Here is a 16795-nt window from a genome sequence, read left to right on the forward strand (position 1 = left end):
TTTGTGTTTCAGTTCTGTATAAGACAAAACCTGAATATCACTGAATTAACTTATCACACTGCAAATTAACTGCACTGCCAAGGCAACACAATGCACCGCTGAGACACAGCATGATGATAACCACATCCAGAGAACCAGCTGCAATAGGGAAGAAAAAACATTCAGCAAAATATCAAAAGCACCCATTTCCCCCATTTCATATACAGTAAAAGAGAACTTCAGCCCCACCACCAATAGTGCCACAGCAGAGAATTACAGAGTCGGAATAAAAGCCACTGAGATTCAAAATTGAAAAGCAATAACAGAAAATACAGACTTACAATTGGAAGTTTGTTTTCCGTCTCCCTGCTGAAAGAAACTCAAGCACAACAGCAAATATGTTTAAGTGCCAAGAAAATGTTGACAAGGCAGTAACGTACTGTATTAGGCTGAAAGGAACACAGTCAGCAACAGCAGTCATCAAGCCTGAAATTATTTTTCATCAAACACCTGAGAGTTCACTGCCGTTCACTACCGTCAACCTAACAAGCAGTGGACATTTTTCAACACACACACACACACACACACACACACACACACACACACACACACACACACACACACACACACACACACACACACACACACACACACAGTCTCTAACCATTGAAGGTATTAAGGCGACACACTCACAGGTGCGTTGGCGGGGCCGCAAGTCATTTCCTGGGCCAACCGGATTATGAGTGTATGTTCAATGAGATGGCAGAGAATCAGCCTTCAAGTTAACGAAACAGTTAGCGTATAAGAGTTCTTCATCTGGCATTTTCAAAAAGAGCTGCATCCCAGAGAGATAGAAAAAGAGAGAGAGAGAGAGAGATTACCGACGGGACAGTGATGAAAATTGGTCAGAGGATAATGAGTCTCGTTGTCTTTTTATCTCTCGCTCTCTCTCTCTCTCATTACTCAGAGTGACTGGTCGGAGAGTAGCTTCACAGTCTGCTGCTTATTAAAAAAACAGAACGCCTTTAGATGAATTCATCATGCTTCCCCCCCTCCATCTCTGCATCCTCTCATCTCCACCTTTTTCCCTCCCCCTCTCTCTGTTTGAACTCCTACATCCTTCCTCTCTATCCCCCCGTTCTTCCATCCGTTTATTTTTTTCCACCATCCTGTAGAGTAAAACAGCGAGAATGAGCGATGAAGAGGACAGAGAAGAGACGGAGTCCCAGACAGAGAGAGAATCAAAGAGCTCCGCAGAGGAAAAGACAATCCCTTTGTGGCAGATGAAGCTTTTATATTAAAAAGAAAAAGGAACTTTCTCCCAATTTCCTGTTGATTTTCTTTGTAGTCTATTTCCCTCCCGTCATCCCCTTTACTTCCTTTGTCCCAAAACTACACACCCCTCCTCCCTGTACGTCTGCACCACCGTGGCAGATTGTTTGGAATCGGTTGTTGGCAGATGAAAGTCGAGGGGTGGGACGGTGGCTTGCTAAACTCTCAATTCGCTTCACGCAAATCACCGCCTGCGTCCCGCCGACACGTGACTGCCACATCCTGCAACAGACAATTAACAACTCGTACAGATGCGCTGCATGGAAAAGCACGATGGCGCTTGCATAAATACACATATGGTGAGTTCTGACAGAGAGCCGGACGGGGTGGATGGGATATTGGACAGCATGGAGACAAAACACAAACACAGAGAATACAGGGAGGAAAGAGGACGCTTGATGTTGAAAATGAACAGGTGTTGGGGTCGTCCAAAAAAGACGACGGTATGCAAGTGAAAAATTGGCAGAAGAAGTATTCAGATCCTTTACTCTTGTAAAAGTAGGAGCCTAATATAACTACTTAAAGTACAGATAAAGAAAAAATAGATGTGTGTTCCGAGTTCGTCACACCACAAAAAATGCATTGTAATATATTAATATAAAGTAGAAATACTCTTGGAAACTACAGTACAACTACCTCAGCAAAGTACTTACTTTCCACCGCTGCTGGCAGATGAACAAAGCCCCTCTTTCTGTCTCCTCCACATTCAGATGGAGGAAAGCTAAAAAGTAAATGTTCGTGTAAAGTGTTCCCTCGTGATGCCCCAGTTCACTGACTCGTATCGCATTCCGAGAAATAATCAAATCATACACACTAGGAGCCTGTGTGATTCGTTTTAATCAGCTTTTGTCATCGTCTCACACACACATGTACACCCACACACACACACTGGAATCCCAATATTTAAATAGCTCAGGACACATAACTCATAGCTTGATGCAAAGCTGATCACAGACAAATAAAGGTCAAGTTAGAGTGCCGCTTAAGGTCACATTTTTCACGACATCACTCTCAATGATTCGTAGGAAAAACAGAGGAACTAATCAACATCTGCAGAAGAGCCAGCGTGCACTTAAAAAAAAAAGCAATCGTCCATTAAGGAGTTATCTTCCTGCTGAAGGTCTCGATCTGCGACAACAAGGAGGAGGAGGCATCTGTATGTTGAGCGGAGTTTGTATCCACAGCAAACAAATCTGACCCATCCTCTCTCAGAGTTTACTCTTGACTGTGGCCTCTGTTGGCGGTGGGAGAGAGCGAGAAGACAACAGAACACTTGTAAAACAAGGGAAGAGATCACTTTACCTTGGTCATGCAGCAGTTAATGGCATTTGGGCTTTTGGAGCGTCTGGTTGCTTGAGAGGGATCTGTTAATGCGGATTAGTCACTCTCAGTCCAGCATGGCTAAAGACACACAGAAAACATGCAAACACACACGCACACATCAAACAGACAGCCAGTGTGGGCCGGTCCAGGTGTTGGAGACACATAAGGTTTATCGTGGAGAGTTGGAGGCCTGCCTGCAGCAGATGGTTCCGGTCCATCTACCAGCCAAGCACCGCTACTGCTCGCTCACTGCTGCTAAAATCGGCTGTACATCCATTAGAGGAGGGACACGCCTGTATTTTTGGAAAATAACCTCTTTAGTCAACCAGCCCAGTGTGAAGACGTGAAAGTGTTGATTTCATGCTTCAAGTGAAGAGTTGATGCTGTGTCACAATTTGAAACTGTCGCTTGTTCATAGGTATGAAAATAGGCCCTCTGACTCTAAAGCTGGATGGATTCTTGTTTCAGTATTCGTTATATATAAAATAACTCAACTTTACAATCTGACCATGAAATCAAAACTAATATTACACACAAGCCTTTCAAGCAGGGGCCTCAAACTCCCGGCCCGCCACGTCATTTTATGTGGCCCGCGAATCCGCCAGCAAAAAAAAAAAAAAGTTAAAAAAAAAAAAATTTGTTCGACTAATAATAATAAAAATATCCCCATAGTCGAAATTATGAGATAGAAAGTCGAAGTTATTAGATGGAAAGTCATAATTCTGAGATAGAAAGTCAAAAAGATGAGATAGAAAGTCAAAATTATGAGATTGAAAGTCAAAATGATGAGATTAAAAATCTAAATTATGAGATTGAAAGTCAAAATGATGAGATTGAAAATCAAAATGATGAGATTGAAAGTCAAAAAGATGAGATTGACAGTCAAAATGATGAGATTGAAAGTCAAAATTATGAAATAGAAAGTCAAAATGATGAGATACTTAAACAGTTAGAAGCAGCTCTTTGGCTGGTTACTGTACATTTAACATGGAAATGTATTGTGAGCACATTGAAGACGACTTTAAACTGTGAATGCAGAGAGTTATTCAACAATATGTTTCGAGTAGTTACATTTACAACCGGCCCTTTGTGGGCGACCATGATGCTGATGTGGCCCGGAGTGAAGATGAGTTTGAGAGCCCTGCTTTAAAGCAACCAACTGTAAAGCAGCCAATGCTCTGTGAGTTTGACACCTTTGACTTTTATTATCGCAGCTTCTAAGTGATCAAGAACTTATTTGGTAAATTCTGTTTTTATGGACTCTTTGCCAGATTTCGGCCAGTGAGTTCCGCCTCTCTGGGTCTCCACATGGACCGTTTACCTGCAGTCAACCAAAGCCTGCTCGGAAGTGATTGGTTAATGCAATCGGACTAAAAACGGAAACTAGAACGTTTCTGAAGGCAAAAACCTTTCATGTTTCTTACAGATTCGACATGCGAATGCAGAAAGTGTTCATAAAGATGAACTGAAGACAAACTGAAGGGCAAACTTCTTTGAGGCCAAATAGAAATCAGCCGCAACAACATTTATATTTTTAATTGATTCATTTTTCCCAAATTCTTGGGTTTGGTGTTGTACAGGAAACGGATGTTTTTCCGAAACGCTTAAAGCACGAGGCAGACGAACAAAACCAAAATAAACCAGCTTCCCTACCCCGTCTGTGGCATCCAAGCAGAGATGTACAAATATGTAGTCTTGTGTTTTTTTAAAAGGCTAAATAATTTCCTAAAACAGCTGTAAGCGAACTAAAGCAAACGTTTGGAGGGACTATTTTCAGCAGTGGATTAATAATCACTCAATGCTCTAGTGAGTATTACTGGCAGCAGAACAGTGTATGGTGACTCAAAATAAACTACAGCGCCCGAGTTCATGTTGATGAAGGAACATGCCACCAAGTGTGGCTCATTGATGCGTTTTTAATAGTTTCTGGACAACAATGGAGCTCTACGGCAGAAAACAGATACATCAGGCTTTGGCTAAATACTTGTTAGTAGGATCAATTGTTGGATCCGGCATTTTCAGAGGATTTATTGAGGATAAGAAAGTACAGAATACCATCATGATTATCCTTCCAGCTCATACTAACATATTTTATATCAGTGTGGGGTGGCTACTTCTGCTTAGTCATTGTTACATTTTTATCAACAAAACACTTGTCTGTGAACTTCCTGCATATTTAGGTTTTTGTACAAAGTAGCGCGTACAAGGACATCGCAGTTTGAGATCCCATTATTTTCAGCTATTGATCTCCTCTGAGGCCCGATTGAAACGAGGGAGAAATCCTTCCTGGTATTGGCCACTACTGGTCGGATCTGTCTGTAAAAAGATCAAAAAAATGAAGACTCTTAACCCAACGTCTGTCTGTAAAGCTTATGTGGGAGATACGGCTGCAGAGTTGATTGGATTCTGCTCTTATTTTTAATAGGTTGCTCCTCTTCCCTCTTCTTTGACTCCTCGTCTGTCTGGGCACATATGTGAAACAAACTTCATATCTTCAGTTCATGGCGTCTTTTTCATCTCGTCTGCTGCTATTTTGGCAAACGTGTCTTCAAACATACTGAATTGTAAAGGTGAGAAAATGACGTTAAATGCATAATGTCTATGTATAGCCTTGAACTGTTGAGCAGCATGCATATTAATGATATACTGGGTGATATATTTAAACCCCAGAGGCATTTCTCGGTTGCTTCGGCTTTACTGCCATTGAGACCATGAAAACCCTCCTTCCATTCAAAATGAAACACAGCACTCCTTGCTTTAGTTTCAATGTCAAACTTCACTGCATCGGCTTTTCTGTTGTTCATGCTGCAAGATTTTGTTTGTTTATTGTCTTTTATTTGATCTTTGGTGTTTCCCTCTTCTTTCATCAGTTGATGAATAGCTTCTATTTTATGTCACACAACTCTTTAAATGCAAGTATAAACATGCACAACACTTGATTATTCTAATTGCTTTGTACGGTCTAGAAGCACAGACAGAGGCAGGTTATAAAGACACTAATGCAGATCCACAGTTGTTTACATCGGCAACTTTTTACACTGAGACCATTAGAGTTTAAGTGACCGCCCGCTTCCTCTGAATAATTCAGATAAATGTAAGATTTCTACCAGATGAGACGCAGGGCCGAGCAGCTGCACAAAACTTGTGGAGGTGAAAATTCCCAGCAGCTTTCTGATTGTTTTGTTGCACTTGAGTTTGGCTTTTGCAGCAGCTGTGTGCCAAACAAAAGCAAAACAGCTTTAAAGAAAAGCAGAAAGCACGAAAATGGTTCAGACCTGTTTCGGAGGCGAGAGGTGAGTTTGAGTTATAGCGGCGGTAAAGCAAGACATTAGAGGTTAAGGCTGCAGTTGTAAGACCAATGCTTAATTTGAATAATTGAGTGAATGACTGATCATGTTTAGGAGCCCAGACTGCTTGGCATTAGAACACTATCAATCACGGGTGTAATCAAAACAAATGGGTGAAGTCATCATGTCACAGCTCGAGCCAACATAAAATTTACGTATTTACTAAACTTCATTTAACAATGCAGATCAATCTGTAATGATGGCACACAACTTGCGTTTAGTCTTTGTTGAAAAACAGGTGAGACAGGACTTCCTGTCTCAGGAGGAACCTCGGAGGCTAGAAATGTGGTTGTTATGTTTTCATTCAAGCCAGACACTTTCCACCTTCAGAGAAAGAGATTTTTTATATTTTCTTCCTCACCAACTGTTTCATTAACTAGCTAGCTTGAGGCCAGCAGTGCCCAACGCAAAAAGCCATTTAACTGAGGTGCAAATATTTTCAATCCTGGCTGGAGGAAATGTCAAGGTTTCCTCTCTGAGTATAGCACTTACATCTCACTCAGGGGTTAAGACTGCCCATCTACAAGCAGACCAAACGTAGTTATTCCTTTTGACAGAGCAAACTACACATGTTGACACACAGCATGCTGGTTACCTGAACAACAAGCTGTCATTGGTCAGGCTAAAGGGGCGGACACAGAAATGAGGGCAAAGCACAGATGACTGGCTGAGCAATGTATGAAAGTTCTCAAATGTCATCTTGCACACTGTACTTGGAAAAGAAAGACACACACACACACACACACACACACACACACACACACACACACACACACACACACACACACACACACACACACACACACACACACACACACACACACACACACACACACACACACACACACACAGATTCTCACTTGCTCACTTTTTAAGAGTGAGATCAGAACAACCGCAACCGTAAGACTTTCCTCTTTGATAGTGCTTATAGTTAGTAGACAAACTGGTATCGGCAAAAACTACAGGGGGACTTCCTACACTGAGCACCTCTCTCCTCCTCTTCTTCACCTCCGTCTGTATGCATTGATGTCCCATTAATGCTCATTACTAACTTTACTTCTTCCCCGGAGTATTTGTGCTTTCTCGCCTCACAGGATGACCGCAGTTTTATCTGGACACTGGTTCTTCAACCAGCCATGGCCCTGCTGACACCTACTACGATCTTCATTGTTAACATTATTAATCCTATTACCGACACCATTAATGCACAGTACTGATTTTGTCTCTTCCCCGGAGTCCTTGTGCTTCCTCTCCTCACAGGTTTCCATGGAGCATGGTTTCATCTGGACCCTGGTCCTTCCTCCTACCATGGCCCTGCTGACTCCAACTGCTAATATCACTTTTATTATTACTCACATTACTATTTCATACTACCGATACCATTAATGTACATTATTGACCTGCTTCTTCACCAGAGTCTCTGTGCTTTCTCGCCTCACAGGTTCCTGTGTATCCGGGTTTACCTGGACCAGGTGTTGCCTCCTGTCATGGCTGTGTCATACATTGAATGTGCTGTAATTACATTGAATGTGTTGTAATTCACTATCCTGTTCTACACGTGACATCATTGCACTTCTGTCCATCCTGGGAGAGGGATCCCTCCTCTGTTGCTCTCCCACAGGTTTCTTCCTCTTTCCTCCCCGTTAAAGGGTTTTTTGGGGAGTTTTTCCTGTTCTGATGTGAGGGTTCCGGGACAAGAGGATGTCAAATGTGTACATATTGTAAAGCCCTCTGAGGCAAATTTGTAATTTGTGATTTTGGGCTGTACAAAAATAAATTGAATTGAATTGAATTGAACCACTGTGTGTGAAGTCATATTGAGCTAAGCAAAGCTGTCATCACTCTATATGTGGAAGTGTGTATGCTTTGGTGTGTGTGTGTGGGTAAAAGACTACTCACCAGCAGGGAAGTAGAGCGGGAGGGTCTGTAAATACAGCTCCTTATCCGTCGGCAAGAACACACAGAATATGACTCTGTCCAGCTGACACACACACACACACACACACACACACACACACACACACACACACACACACACACACACACACACACACACACACACACACACACACACACACACACACACACACACACACACACACACACACACACACACACACAGACCTTTATTACATGCATATACAATACACGTGAATTCATCAACAGCAGGAGGGAACCAGTGTGCGACGGCAATATCAAGAGAAGGCAGCTAATGCATCAGTCCATTACTCCCCTATTAGCTTCCTATTATGATCATGCCACAACACAGCGCATATTACACTGTGTGCTGAGGACAGAGTGCTGGAAGTGTACTCTGTGTGTGTGTGTGTGTGTGTGTGTGTGTGTATTAGAGAGAAAGAAAGAGGTTAGAGAGAATAGAAGCTCCTGTGTAGGATGTGTGTATAAGGGAGAGATAAGTGACTCTGTAACTGTGTATGTGTGCATGCCCCTAAGTGTTACACTGTGTGTTGCCTCTTTGGTATAAGGCTGGCAGTCCCCCCCCCCCCCCCCCACACATAAAGATAATAGCTTTCAAATATTATTAAGACTATTTTACAGCAATAAACAATCTTTATGCTCTGTGCTCTTGTGTTCTTGAGATCTCTGCAGTCTATAATATTTACATTATATTCTATATATTATAAAGCTGGACATACAGTACAGAGCGCTGCGCTATATGTAGCCTGATGATAAAGTTGCTGTAGCTACAGTAAAAAAAGGTTTCCAGGGATATCAGCTCCCCAGTGTACTCCCTATTTCTCAGCCTCTAACAAACATTATTGCCTCCCTAATGTCTCTACAAAGGTTTAGACTTTTCCGTTTTGGTGCGAAGCAGGGCAATTTATAGCCCCGCTGTTTCTATCACTTCCTGCTTGGTGTGGAAGTTTAACTGCCATTGCTCTCAGCAGCCTGCCAGCCTGCAGCCAGTGTGGTTCAGCCGAATGCTTGTTGCACAATTACCTTCACTCGCCAGGATTTGAATGGAGGCTAAAAGAGAAGATATGGAAATGTGCGGTAAGTAACTACGTCCCCTGGGCTAAGGTTTGAAATCTCTAACCTTCACACTGAGTTGCATCCACTTGTGCAATTTTTCAGCCTCCCCCATTCAAATTAAAGCAAATGCTTTGTGAGGAGAGATGCAAAATGGTCTCCAGAAAAACGGCGGCAGTGGGGAGCTAATTTTTTGTACTGTTGTAACAGGGAGCCTGGAGAAGCTAACAATAACATCGAGTGAATGTAATGTGCTCTCGCAGAACTGCCTTCAAAGCAGAAACACTCTTCTCAAACAGAAAGTCTGAGAACAGGAAAGTCTGAGGCCAAGAGTTAGGAAAACATTTTCGAATTTAGTTTGTGGGATTACTGGTAAACTGTCATGACCAGCACATCCACTGTTTCCCTGTCGAGTGCATAGAAGATACCTTTGACAAAAGTCATGATTTAACAGGAATCAGCATGAGACTGTAGCTGGTTATGTGGCTGGAATTAGCCGGCTAGCTCATCTGATCTGATTCATTTTATTGTCTTTAGTTCCTCTGTGCTCGTATCCTTCAGCCTTGTTTGGTTTTGATATCTTTAGTGAAGCATTTTGCAACTTTGTTTAGAAAAGTGCGTAGTAAACACAATGTATTATTATTATGAATCAGTTTTTTCTAAACTTTCAGGTCAACTGGGAATCTAATTTGTAAAATATAACATTCATAAAACTCATGAGCTGCCCAGGGTTTTACTTTCTTGCAACAGTTTAGTTGGTGCTTTACGAATAAATGATTCATGGTATTTATTATTACACTTGATGCAGGGTGTTGGCACATTGCCCCGTGTCTTGAGTCCATTTTGTTTGTCTTGCTGGGTGTGTAATTTTCAATTTAATTTTCTAAATTACAGCTCTCCAAGCCAGAGTGAGACCAACACAACACTGTGTCAAAAATGCAAAATGGAGCGGGTTCAATTAAAGATTAAACCTCCTCTGGTGAACATTCTGCTTGCAAGTAAACTCTGTTTCACCATTTTGTTGGTTCAAAGTAAAAATAAAAAATAAAAATCCCCTTAAAAAACACACACAGTGGAACTATTTCTGAGTTTAAAGAAGAGGCGCGCTGATTTGGCTTTCTGGTCTTGTATTCAGCCGTTTAAGTCTTGTTGACTGTTGTCCTCCGCGGTGAGACGCGTTTAATGCTCATTTGGCTGAGCTCGGCGCGGCTGACGGCATCAGTCGACTGGTATTGCTACAGAGACTCTGGAGACGCCAGCTTTAACAATAACATCGTCAACACCCTCTCTGGGAGGTGATACAGCACGGTGGTTAGAGACAAAAAGAACCATTGAAAAGAAGAGTGAGAGGAGACCTGAAGATTAAAGGAGGAAGAGGGGAGGAGAGTTTAGAGCACGTTAACGACTGATTGGAAAGTTTCCTCTTTGTTCTAATCCCCCCCTTCCCCTCTCCCCTCCCACTCTCCCCTCCAGTCATCTGTTCCATCATTTTGTCTGTTCTCCGCCCGCTGTTTCTCCGGAGAGAAAGTGTGTGTGTGTGTGTGTGTGCGTGTGTTTTTGTGTTAGTCGGGTTTAGTCCCGCAAGGAGCCAATTAAAACGCAGACTTGGCCATAAGCATGAGAGCCAGAACTTTGGAGTGTGTGTTTAAATGTATGTTTGTGTGCGCGCGTGTGTGTGTGTCACTGTGCATGAATGTGTTTTCTCAATGCACCCATCTCCTCGCTCCCACCAGAACACAAACACAACAGCTGTGAAAGGAATAATACCTTGAGGAAATGGGAGGGAAAAATTGCCAATCATGCAGACACAAACACACCTCGTCGTGATGTTCATCCAGATACTCCCGCACAGTCGCTAACGCCTCGTGCACCGCCTGCTCCGGTGGATATCCTGCACAAACAAAAATATACAAATAGTTGCAAGAACAGGTGCAGTGTCAGATCTGGGTGTTTGCATTAGGTCGTTGTCTGCACTGTTTTTATTTTCCACTATTCCACCACTCGGTGCTCTGTGTACTCCCACTTCCTCTCATCCCGACTCGCGGGATGAGGTGCAAACATGACAGATGGAGAAAGGCTTCTTCAATATTCATTCAGCGACCGAGACCTTTCTGTGCTGCGAAATTACCCCCACTGCTGGAGACTCAACACAAAGGCAGTAAAAATGCATCATCAGGCCAAACTCCTCAGCCACAAACAAACACATACTGTGTGATTATACAGTAATTATTCCATACATCGGGAGAGTGTTCAACACGTGAACAAAAGGGGAATACATGGGGGCGCTAATTAGCACCGAACAATGCAGTGTTTTAGCACCAAACACACAGAGTGCAAGGGATGTAATCCAATCTTATGTTACTCTATAAAAACTATCACTGCTTGATGGAACAGCAAAGTTTTCCTTCTATAGATAATAATGTCAAGTAGTGTCATCGCAATACACTACACTGTGTTTATAACGCACTGATAAATAGGCCCTGTAGAAAATTAAAATGAAAGACATACTGACAGAGATGAAAGATCATCTTCTTAGTTTACAGTAACTTGTGGCACAACACAGGACGTGTTCAATCAGTGGCCCTTATTGAACCTCACGCGTGACTCAGGATGCAAACCCTGGACTACGGTGTCACAATCCTGCTTTCTGTTTGTCCACCATCTACCCCGACCACTTACTACAACTCCTGTGTAGCACAAGAACACAAGACTTCCTGAACGGGAGGAAAACAAAATGTACAAATGGGATGACTGCATGTGAGTCGCGTCACAGGTCTTCCCACCTGAACTTTAATGAGGTCTTATCAGCCAGAATGATAGAAAACACATGTGTGGGTGTGTCCTGACTTAAATAGCCAGTATTTGATAAACTGGGATGACTTCTGTATGTTTGTTAAGCACGTTCCTCCACAATGGTTCCTCAATTCAATCAACATATATTTGTTTATAAGTGCTTCACAACAGGCTCTGAGGAGGCATTGTTTAAAATCTAGTATTCGCTGGCAGAACTGTTGGCATCTCCCCTCCATTATCTTATAATTACATCAAACGTTGGTTGATACAGCGAGGGGTACCTTTAACAGCTGCTAAATCCATCTCAAATTTACACAATTTTGTTTCTTGTTTTTCTGAAGGGCGAAAGAAAAAAAATTTGGATGCACTCTTAAAAAGATGAGCTAAACAGAGGAAGTGAGGAAGATACGGATAACACACCGAGTCAATCAGAACTTTGGCCTTTTCCTCTCGAGCAACAGGGGAGAAGTGTTTACAGCCGGCCCCCACACCCAAACGCACCCCAGGGAGTGTTTAAGCGCTGTCCTTAACTCTCTCCTGCCAGTGTGAAGGGGGATTACAGTCAATCTGACACCATCTCCGGCCTCATCTATCTTAATCTGCCGGGCTTAATCCAAGGCCTTAATCTGAGAACCACCCTGCAGGAGATAATGAGATAAGTGGCGAAGGGCGGCTCAGCACTCTGGTTAAACAGACAGACCGATACTGGGAACAAGCATGTGATGGAAAACATCCCCAGCAGTGTGTACAGCGTATAAACACAGGAACAAAGAAACACTGTTGTTGGATTCAAATTGATTTTTCTTTCTTCTTCTCACTCAAAGAAAAAATATTGAGTATAAAGCCCCGAGAAACACAAACACTTGAGGTACAGCTATGATGATTACAAACACACACACACACACACACACACTGACCGTAGACTCCAGTGGAGATGCAGGGGAAAGCCTGCAGGGTGGAGATGACAAACAAAGTGGTTACAGTCTGTTGTTGATAACATAACAGTCTGCACACACACACACACACACACACACACACACACACACACACACACACACACACACACACACACACACACACACACACACACACACACACACACACACACACACACACACACACACACACACACACACACACACAGAAATAACTCTCCTCTGGATCTCAACGGAGTCTTTCTCCTAATTGTTTTTACGGCAGCTTTCCTTCTCTCTCTGACTTTCACTCCTCTTTAAAGACCAAACTGTCAATCATCTTTTGTGAAGGAGACCTGGTGTGAAATGACATTAACCAGACATTGATAGAGTGACAATAACTGAGACGTGGTGACCATCAATGTTATTATATTTATAATCTTATAATCTACAACATTCCAGTCCTGGTTGATTTGGTAACACCGGTGGTTTCTTTTGGTAACAACAAGTGAGGTTTAAAAATAAAACCTGCAATAGAAAAGCAGCCGAACAAACCACGGCCTGAAAGCAATAATTTACATTGAATTGACAAAGTGTTGGTTGGAGAGGTGCTGGAGAAGTAAGAGCCGTTCGCCTGCAGCGCAATGTCGCTATTCCACAATAAAAGTCACCTGTTTCGGCAGTTGAATTTAAAAAAAGCATGTCTTAAAACGATTCTCTTAGGGGTCAAGATGCCGTGAACCATGAACCACCAAGCCTCCGGTTCGAATGCTTTCATTGTTGTTTTTTATCCGGTTGGGGACCTTTCATTGCAGCCTCCCTCTCCCTTGTTTCCTGTTCATCTCTTGACTCTCCCTACTTAATAAAGGCATAAAGTCTTTTCAGTACTAAAAGACTAACGTTGGTGGATATATCTTTGAAGCTAAGGTGAGGCTTCAAAGTGGCCTCTTAGAACGCTTTTTTACACAGAAAGAAGGATTTTGTCCACCATCAATTACGTTGAAATGAATTAACAAAGATGCTTTTGTGTGGCCAGTATAGACAGCAGGAACTGAGTGAGGAGGTAAGTTCGAAAGAAAAGTCAAACTTGAACAATGAAACTGCTAAATGGTGAGGTAATTACTGAACGTACATTGAATCCCTATTTGTGAAAAATGGCAATGTCAAGTTAAAAAAATGTTTTGTTGCATCTAAAATCGTCGCCATTACAACTTTAAGTCATTGAGAGCCATGTCAGGCAGGTTCATGGCTCACCGCTGGAGTGGAGAATAGCAGCCAGTACACTTCAAAGCAAATCAAATCTGGCAGATTCTCAAACTGCTGTCAATTCGTGCGGTACGAGCAGATGCCAGCAGTCGCTCGGTGTCTCCAGATCTCTTCATTTCACCAGATTGCCGAGTTGGCAACTCGGGGTGAGAGCAGACACAACTCACAGGCTCCTCAAGGCGAAAGGTAAACAGACGTCAACAGAAGTAAACTAATAACACAAATTAAATTAAAGATTTCATGCTAAACCAATGCAAATTGACTTGACTTGACTTTATAACACAGTGTCAATTAAATCAAGATGTTGTGATTATGCCTCTAACTTTTTGAAGGTACATTTTTGGAATGTAATAGAAATGAAATGAAAACAACTATAATAAATGCTCTAATTGCTTGTTTGCAACGGATAAACTTGAAGTGTTTTGAAAGACTACTCTTGAGGAGTGAAACTACAAACTCTTTCTTCTACTGTACCGCTGACTGTATTTTCATGTTGCGTTGGTGTTTTTCTTTGATTTGAACACCTCATTCTGCTGTGAAACCACCGCCTGGTGTGTATCATAAAACCTTTTTACGACTCAACGGTGGTACCAGCAGCTCCCGTTCGCCTCTCTCCAACTATCTCCGTCTGAATGTGACCTTTGAAAAGTCTACATGTGATGAATCTTCCTCTCATCTGTCCTTTTTTGTTTTTTCTTGTCCCAGTCTTCGGTGGTTCTCTTCCTTTAACCTCTTTAATCTCTCAGGTTTCTGCACTCGTTTGTTCTCTCCTCCGCTAAAACAAACAACTCGGTACCTCTTCATCCTTGCTCTCAACCTTCCTGTTTTCTTCCTAGCAACAACCATCCCCAGCTTCCATCACCCCGCCGTCCTCACCACAGAGCGTGCAGCGTTCTTGGTAGCTGTCGTCAGACTGTTCTTGTAACACGACCTCAAGGCGTTCTTCTCCTCCTCTCCCACTCCTCCTTGTGCAATCGGGCCCACAGTGTGGATGACATCTGCAGAGACAGCGAGAGATGAGAAGATGAAACACTTCTTACTACAGGGCGACACATATGATGATAGAAGGAAAATATCAGTAGAACACATCCTGAGTTTAATCTCCCCAGTCAAACATCACATGTATTCAGTGTTTATTATGTGGCAGCAATGCTGAAACTAGTCTTTTATCAAAAACGAATACAACATGAAGACAAATCGGAAAACATTCAGCCTGAATGTTCACATACAAAGTCCTATTTAGTCTTGAACTGTTTCCCACGAGATGTTATTTTAACATCCATCCCATCGACTAACATTAAAATGTTCATCTTTGTTCATGCTAATTACAAATATAGGATAAGTTAATTTAACTACAATTAAGTCTAATAATTAAACTGGTATGTTGGCTGACTGACATGACTTAGTTTGGTAGATTAATGCCATATTGATGTCATGTCAGAGTTATCAAGATTTCAAATTTACGACTTGTAAATAGTGTTCACGTCAACGTCCATCGACTCAGCGCTTAATAATATGGAAGTACCTGAAAACATCGGCCAAAGTCCACCATTCGATGAACAAACAGTCACACAACTGCCCTAAGTTGTCATGTCTACTATACATATATATATATATATGTGGTGTGTGTATTATCTTTCCTCTGTGTTTGCTTTAACTGATATGTAATCAGCTCTCACACCTGGTCTTTATAAGCTGCTGTTTCCTGAAACCAAACTGCTCCTGATGATGGTTTTCAAGTTAAATCAAAAGCTTGAATCTCACTCTTATACGTGTTGAATATCAGAGATTCTCTCAGTTGCAGGTGAGGAAAAGTTGTTCTCCCTCAGGCCAGGAAAACAGAAGCAAAACAGGAACCCTCACATCCAAACCGGCTCCTATTGTGAGCATGTTAGGTGGGCCACGTTTTTCACATTTCACCCAGCTGTGTTTTGCCACATAACAGACTGAATTCATATTTACATCTTCATTCTTCTTCTTGTTTTGAACAGCCAAGTCTGTAACCAGGTTGCAGATGACATTGCCCTTATCTTACCTCCCATACATAGTGAAGTAATAGCATGAGATGTTAAATGGGAAGCCATTAAGGCACTGCTGTCACTGGTTTAGATGCTGCACGCAAGTCCTTTTAAATATTTAACTGGGCAGAAAACCCCGAGACATCTGTAAAAGAACGTCATGGGCGTTTGTCATTAATTATGAAGTCAATAATTTGGATCCCAAATAATGTTTCTAGCCAATTAGCCCACAAGGTACCTGACCAAACGCTATCATAAGCTGCCACTGCCAAGAGCTGATGACCTCCAATATGGCTGCCAGAGGATGTATTATGTCTTCTACTTGCTGATTTTAAATTAATCTCACATAAATGTTTTACTCTTTATAGAACTACACACGTGTATCAACTTGAAAATCACATTTCCTTTGTGTCTCTCAGCAAATGTACAGCAACAATGCCGTTTCTAATTCTAATAATATCGAATCTTTCCGTGTTTTTCTGTTATGTAGCTGCTGGAACGCCGCATACTTTCTTTGTCAAGTTAATGAATGTATTTCTTTTGCCCAGGTCTCTGAAAAAACGTTTAACTTGGACTAATTGATTAAATAAATGGGAAATGAATTGAAATGTACTGAATGTAAGGCAGAGGAGAGAGAGAGAGAGAACACAGAGGACCTCACAAGCAGAAGCCGAGTGAGAACAGAGAGAAAGGTGGTTTACTCTGCCTCTGTGTGCCAACGCCGCCGATACCACACGTTCTGATGAGGCTCAGCATGTCGCTCTCAGTGTGAATACCAACGCTGTGATAAGACCGAGTCAAATCACCACACACGCACACGCACTGAATAAAT

At 42.2% G+C, this 16795-nt stretch overlaps 1 protein-coding gene across 3 annotated transcripts in view; it reads right to left on the reverse strand.

The window, feature by feature from the left end:
* Nucleotides 1-2156: 2156 nt before the first annotated feature.
* Nucleotides 2157-16795, reverse strand: part of macrod1 (mono-ADP ribosylhydrolase 1) — a 93812-nt gene continuing 79173 nt past the window's right edge. The window contains exons 6-11 of one of the 3 annotated variants that reach the window (XM_079268479.1): nt 14822-14943; nt 12683-12713; nt 10790-10863; nt 7881-7962; nt 6577-6603; nt 2411-2545 (exon numbers count right to left, since the gene is read on the reverse strand). In XM_079268479.1, the coding sequence (XP_079124605.1) occupies nt 6599-6603; nt 7881-7962; nt 10790-10863; nt 12683-12713; nt 14822-14943 (314 nt within the window). In that variant the 3' untranslated portion in view covers nt 2411-2545; nt 6577-6598. Of the gene's footprint in view, nt 2546-6576; nt 6604-7880; nt 7963-10789; nt 10864-12682; nt 12714-14821; nt 14944-16795 lie in introns of all 3 variants that reach the window. The other 2 variants (XM_079268478.1, XM_079268477.1) reach the window with 2 other exon arrangements.

The sequence above is a fragment of the Melanostigma gelatinosum genome (genome assembly GCF_949748355.1).
Source record: "Melanostigma gelatinosum genome assembly, chromosome: 5".
NCBI lineage: Eukaryota > Metazoa > Chordata > Actinopteri > Perciformes > Zoarcidae > Melanostigma > Melanostigma gelatinosum.